At 45.6% G+C, this 6000-nt stretch overlaps 1 protein-coding gene across 1 annotated transcript in view; it reads right to left on the reverse strand.

Moving 5' to 3' along the window:
* The window catches only part of EGLN3 (egl-9 family hypoxia inducible factor 3), a 29982-nt gene extending 25867 nt beyond the window's left edge, over positions 1-4115 (reverse strand). Inside the window, exon 1 of the mRNA XM_008157186.3 lies at positions 3429-4115. Coding sequence (XP_008155408.1) covers positions 3429-3785 — 357 coding nt within the window. The 5' untranslated portion in view covers positions 3786-4115. The remainder of the gene's footprint in view (positions 1-3428) is intronic.
* Positions 4116-6000: the final 1885 nt, after the last annotated feature.

The raw sequence follows: 6000 nt of genomic DNA on the forward strand, positions 1-6000 counted from the left end.
GCTCCAAAAGGAAGTAACAGATAAATCTTTTGATAGCCTGAAAGCAATGATCATGCTTGCAGTTAGGGGGCGCCATACTGCTGTACTACATTATAGGAAACCACTGCCCCAGAGTCTTCACCACCCTAGGACTTTTCTCTAACAAAGTGGAGGTAGATAACTTCTGACCTGTAATAACTTTTTTTGGCAGGGAAGAGGGAAGCCCTTGAATATTTATTTCCATATCTTTCCACAATTTCCATTTCAATTCCAATATATATTCCTATTTTATTACCAATGCCTTTGCTATTGCTTCATTGAGATAAAGGGCATTATTACATTATTCAATGACCTTTAAAAACCCAGGGGGAAAAGTACTTAATTAAAATCAATACACTAATAAGCACAGAAATTTAAAGTATCTGAAAAAGAATTGGTCTAAAATAAATGTATGCATTGGCAAATGTTGAAAATGGGGGATGGGAGTTCATTATACTAGCCTCTCTAAATTAATATGTTTGAAATTTTTCATTAAAAGTTACAAATAAATTTTTAAAATAAATTTACATGTTCTGCTTTTTAAAAATTCAGTTTTTCTAAAATTGGGTATGAAAAAAGTGGGTCTATATCATGACTCTGGGAAGCAGAAGAGTAAGGTACTCAGTTGAAGGAAGAGAAGTAAATAGCTTAAATTAAGGTGAAACTAATATAAATCATGTAGAAATGCAATGTGTTGCTACAATGCTTTAATAATGAACTTCAAAGAGACCCAAGGCCACAGACATTACTAAGGAGACTTCTTTATACAAGCAAATCAAACTCTTAAAAAAATTTACTATAACAATTGTTTGCTCAAACCTGGTTTGCATTTGGTTCTAATTGGTCGGGAATATCCCAATCTAGAGGTGATTTTTCTAAAGGGAAGGGATGAAGAGCTTTGTGCCAAAATAGCCACAGGAGAGTTGGAAATCTAGGTACGGGCAGACAGATGTCTCTTCGGTGGACAACAGATGAATTTCCTCTTTTCAATTCACAGTCACGTTCTGTTAACTGAAAGCGTTAACTGAAAAGTTATTTGTTCTACCCAGAAGAGAATCCATAATTGAAAAATCATATCTATAAATCTTGTTGTCCTTAGCCAGACATACACAGTGCTTTTCATCCCGTTTGTGGAGTTAAATTCTAGCCTAAAACCCTACCACTGTTCCTTAAGTCAAAGCTAAATAAAAATACTTAACATTCAAACATGTTAGTGACCTCTTTCTGCCAATTAATTCTGACCTCCTTCAGAGCGAATTCTGTTCCTAGAATGCCGAGGGAGGTGGGGGGAGGGGAGGATTCCTAACGCCTAAGTTTAAAGGAAAGTTTTAAAAACTGGTAAGAAGCCATCTGCTCTTCCAAGTTGAAGCTACAAGCACCTCTGCAATACTCAGGCTAGACATTTCCCTCTCCTCCCCTCCCCTCCCCCACTGGGGCACCAGACGGGCAAGGTGCAAATATAAGACTGATCAAGACAAACAGCTTTCTAATCCACCACCCAAATGATGGAAGAAGAGTAGATCAACAATAACATCAATCTTCTACTGAGTCTGACTAACTCTGAATTTTCCCCAAATCAAAGTAAAAGTTAGAAAGCAGCATTTTCTTCTAAGATTTACTTTGAGTGTGAGATTAATAATGATGTCTCCGGATATTCTATTCATGTCCCCCTAGTTTGAAAGCAATCTATTTCTCCTCTACTCCATTCACCCACTCCAACCCCTTCATTTCTATACATTTCCAGTCTTCACTACTTGCACTATATTAAGAGTGTTCCTCTCAGCTTATGGAACAAAGGAGACAACAAGGTGTGTTATCACAGGATGGATCTTAAATTGAGAAATACTACCTATATGGTTAAAGAATGGTACAGAGGTGAATGTCCACCTTCCTTCTCACGCTAGTATGTTTAGCCTTGCTGTGTTAAAGTACAAGTTTTCTACGGTTCTGAGTGCCCCTTGACCAGGCCACAATAAAAGAAATGCAAATCACTCTGAGAACTGCCACTGGAAAACAGGCTGGATTGTCATTTGTAGAAAAGACTGAGTGGCTAGACTATCCCAAATGAATGTACTACATGTTCCCACATTTCTGCCAACCTACCTGTAAATGTTTCCAAGATAAATTTCTACCCAGGGAGTCACTTCTGGCTGTGAATGAAAACATAATTTCTTCCCAGAGGTACTTGACTACCCTCTCCTGATCACATAACCTGTGGTTTTTGTTTTTAATATATTTTATTGATTTTTTACAGAGAGGAAGGGAGAGGGATAGAGAGTTAGAAACATCGATGAGAGAGAAACATCGATGAGAGAGAAACATCGATCAGCTGCCTCCTGCACACCTCCTACTGGGGATGTGCCCTCAACCATGGCACATGCCCTTGACCGGAATCGAACCTGGGACCCTTCGGTCCGAAGGCCGACGCTCTATCCACTGAGCCAAACCGGTTAGGGCATAACCGGCAGTTTTTTGTTGTTTTTTTTTGTTTTGTTTTGTTTTATATTTTTAATTTATTTCAGAGAGGAAGAGAGAGAGAGAGAGAGAGAGAGAGAGAAATGGAAACATCAATGATGAAGGAGAATCATTGATTGGCTGCCTCTTGCATGTACCCCACTGGGGATTGAGCCCGCAACCCAGGCATATGCCCTGACCAGGAATCGAACCCATGACCTCCTGGTTCACAGGTCGATGCTCAGCCACTGAGCCATGCTGGTCGGGCACAACCGGCGGTTTTGAGTAGATTTCCCCACCAACTGAAAGTTAGGAAAGGGAAGGTGGTGGTGTGGGCTCAGCACCAGGAGAGAATTTTCAGTCAAGCAGATGATCTAAGTGTCCGGGGTGCAACAAGCCAAGGGCCGCACTCAAAAGTGAAGAGGAGCTTTACCCTTTCACAGGGCAAACTCTTCCCACACCTGCCAAACTCCACAAACCAAATGCCACATTGCAAAATCACAGCTGTCTCCGGAATCCTTTAAAAGTGCGTTCATAGAAATCCCCTTTGAAATCAATGAAGGGCAAATATTAGGTGACTTTAAAGTAAGACAGTAAGATCATGAGTTCACGTGTGTCTCGGATCATACACAATCTTTCTAACAACCTGTCCCTCGTGTGGACTTTTGAGAACCTCCACGTCTTAAAATCAGACCAAAAAGCCACCGCTTGTCCGGCTTGTACCACCCACCAGAGCCATTATTTCAAAGTTATCAGAAGGTCATTATAATTATGCACCTAAGTCCCTTAGCACGGGTTTTCCCTGGGGCACGGGAAGACCAGACTGACTTCTTTCTTGCTTCTTGGTTAAAACCTAAAGTCCGCTGGTAGCCCTGCGAAGGCGACAGACAACCGACTCCGAATGTCTCCGGTCCCTGCGGGCTGCAGCGGCGGTGGGGCGCCCGCGCGCGTCCTACCTTGGACCTCTCCTTGACGTAGTATTTGCCCAGCCGGCTCCCGCAGTACAGGACCAGCCTGTCGATGAGGGACAGGAGAAAGCTGATGGCCTCGCAGCCCTCCTCATTGCCCCCGATCCACGTGATCTGGTCGCCCCGCAGGTGCCGCTTGGAGACGCCGGCGCGCGGCCCGGCCAGCTGGCCGTCCCGCAGGACCCCGTTGCTGTGCAGCTGCTTGACGCGCTCCAGGACGCAGTCGCCCACCACCTCGCCCAGGAAGTTGTCCAGGTAACAGAAGCCGACCTCGTGCAGACAGGGCACGATGTACTCCAGGGCGATTTTCTCCAGATCCAGCCTCATGATGTGTCCCAGAGGCATCTCCCCGGCGGAGCGGAGCTCCGGGACCCCCAGCGTGCACCGACACAGAGACCTGCGCGCGCGCTCCGCCGGGGCTCGGGTAGCGTGGCCCTGGGTTCAGCTACCTGCGGCTGCCCCGGACCCCGAGCCACTGCAGCGCCGGGGAGCCGGGAAAGTTGCTCGCAACTCTGGGAAGAAGGGATCCAGTTCCGGACCCGCGGGAGTTGTGGGGAGTCCCACGACCCAGCACCAGACTGACCCAGGGAGGATTCCAAGGGCCCCTTTTGGAGACGCGGAGCAACCAATGGTGCGGCGGCGGCCCCAGGCGGGGAAAGGCTGAGGTCCAGCCCCGCCGCCGGCCAACTCGGCGCGTCACGGGCCCCGCCCAGGCTCCGCCCCCGGACCGCCTCGCGGACAGCCCTTCCCCCACTCCCCCCCCCCTTCCCCGCCCATCACCCCCGCCGGGGTCCCCCACTCCGCCGCTGCGGCTGTTCGTGACTAGGGGAGGGGCTGGCGAAAAGACGGGATTTTAGAATGCTATAGATTTGCATATGTTTTGCATAAAATCCAAGAACAAACTTGAAAACCTGACTCCCAGCTCTGAAAATATAAATGGAATTAATAGCACAGTTTACTGCCACATTCTGGCTGCTCACCTCCCAGGCTTTTGAACAAAAAAAATAAACCCAGGGACAAATTATCTGTATATTAAACAGTGATCTCTTTCTAGCTTTACCATCATGCCTTTCCTTATTCCCTTTTCCTCAAGTCAGGAAGTTCAAGCCATTGAGCGACTGAGAGAAATTCAGTTTTAACTAAAATTAACAAACATTTCTCTAACCTCTACTGTATTCAAGACCCTCTATGCTCAATGCACAATGAAGAAATGCTGGGTCGTATCTGATTGAAACCTGAAAATACCTATTTTGCTTTGCTGGATGTTTTCATTGACTTATCTTTCAAGTTTACTCAAATATGGTGTTCTGAAAATCTGCCTTCGAAATTAATCACATGCTTGTGTAACAGCCAGTTTAGGTATGTCTCCCAAAAGATAGACTATGTTCTCATCTCAATTTCCCCACAGGAAGGGAGGGAGGAATATCACCAGAAGAGTTTTTAGTTACCCAAAGATAAGCTGACTGCTTTATGTTGTTGTTTTTTTTTTAATTTATTTATTTTATTTCCTAATGAACACCAGAGATAAAAATCAGGAAAACAAAATTCATAAGTTGGATGCAAAGCTATTTTCATATTTTTAATTTTACATTAGTTTGCACTCAGGTTCTTCATTTGAGTTGAACAGAAGGATGTACAGGTTTTACAGGCATTGCTTAATTTGTACACAATCCCTCCAGCTTTTTCACTTTTATTCTCCTGCCTATGGCCTTCTCCTCTCAGCATGTGAGAGGAGAAATATGAAAGGAGGAATGGAATGAAGTCCAGGCCAAGAACCAAGAGTGGAAGAGGAAAGGGAGGCTGCTGCTCCGTGATGGAAAGAAGCAGATAGAAGGAACGTTCAAGAAGAGCAGTCAGTGGGAAACTGGTGAAACCTCCAGTTACACTGAGAGAGGTTCTCAGCCAAGAGGGCAAGTCGTCGGCACTGTTGGTATGACCTTTCAGGAGGTGCACTAGCGTGAAGGCTTGACTTGGCCTGCCTCAAGGAGCTGTCTAAATTCTCTCGGCGGCTCCACGATGCCTGGGTCCCACACGCTTGGACCTCCAGAAATTAGCAGCTAATAGTTGTCTAATAATGTGGGCCTGGATAGACTGTGGCTTCCGGTTTGTGCAGCTTTGGGGACTGTTGTAGACCTCCAAAGTAGATATCCCTGAAGAAACCAGATTAAGGGGTGTGTGTGGGGGGGAAGGGGGGCGGGGGGTGACTGATAAACCTTGGTAGGTGGCTGAAATGTTTCCAGTTGAAGTCTATGTAGATGCACCTGAGACTCCTAGGAATCATTAGGAAGCAATTTCCAGAAGACCGGTAACCTGCAGTAGCAGGTAGTGGAGGTGTGTGTGTGCGCTGTGCGCCATTGAGACAGCTCTGACTCCTAGCAACTCCATGAATTAGTGATATTCACAATGGCCTGTCCTCAACAACTTGTGGACTCATGTGGTGATGGGTAATATACAGAAAATTACATACCCAACTTCCAGACTTTACGTCCCAGGACTGGGTAAATTTGGCTTACTATTCAAATAACATTTCAATCATTTTAGAGTGAAGTTCTAACTAGTC

Source organism: Eptesicus fuscus, chromosome 5, assembly GCF_027574615.1.
Source record: "Eptesicus fuscus isolate TK198812 chromosome 5, DD_ASM_mEF_20220401, whole genome shotgun sequence".
NCBI lineage: Eukaryota > Metazoa > Chordata > Mammalia > Chiroptera > Vespertilionidae > Eptesicus > Eptesicus fuscus.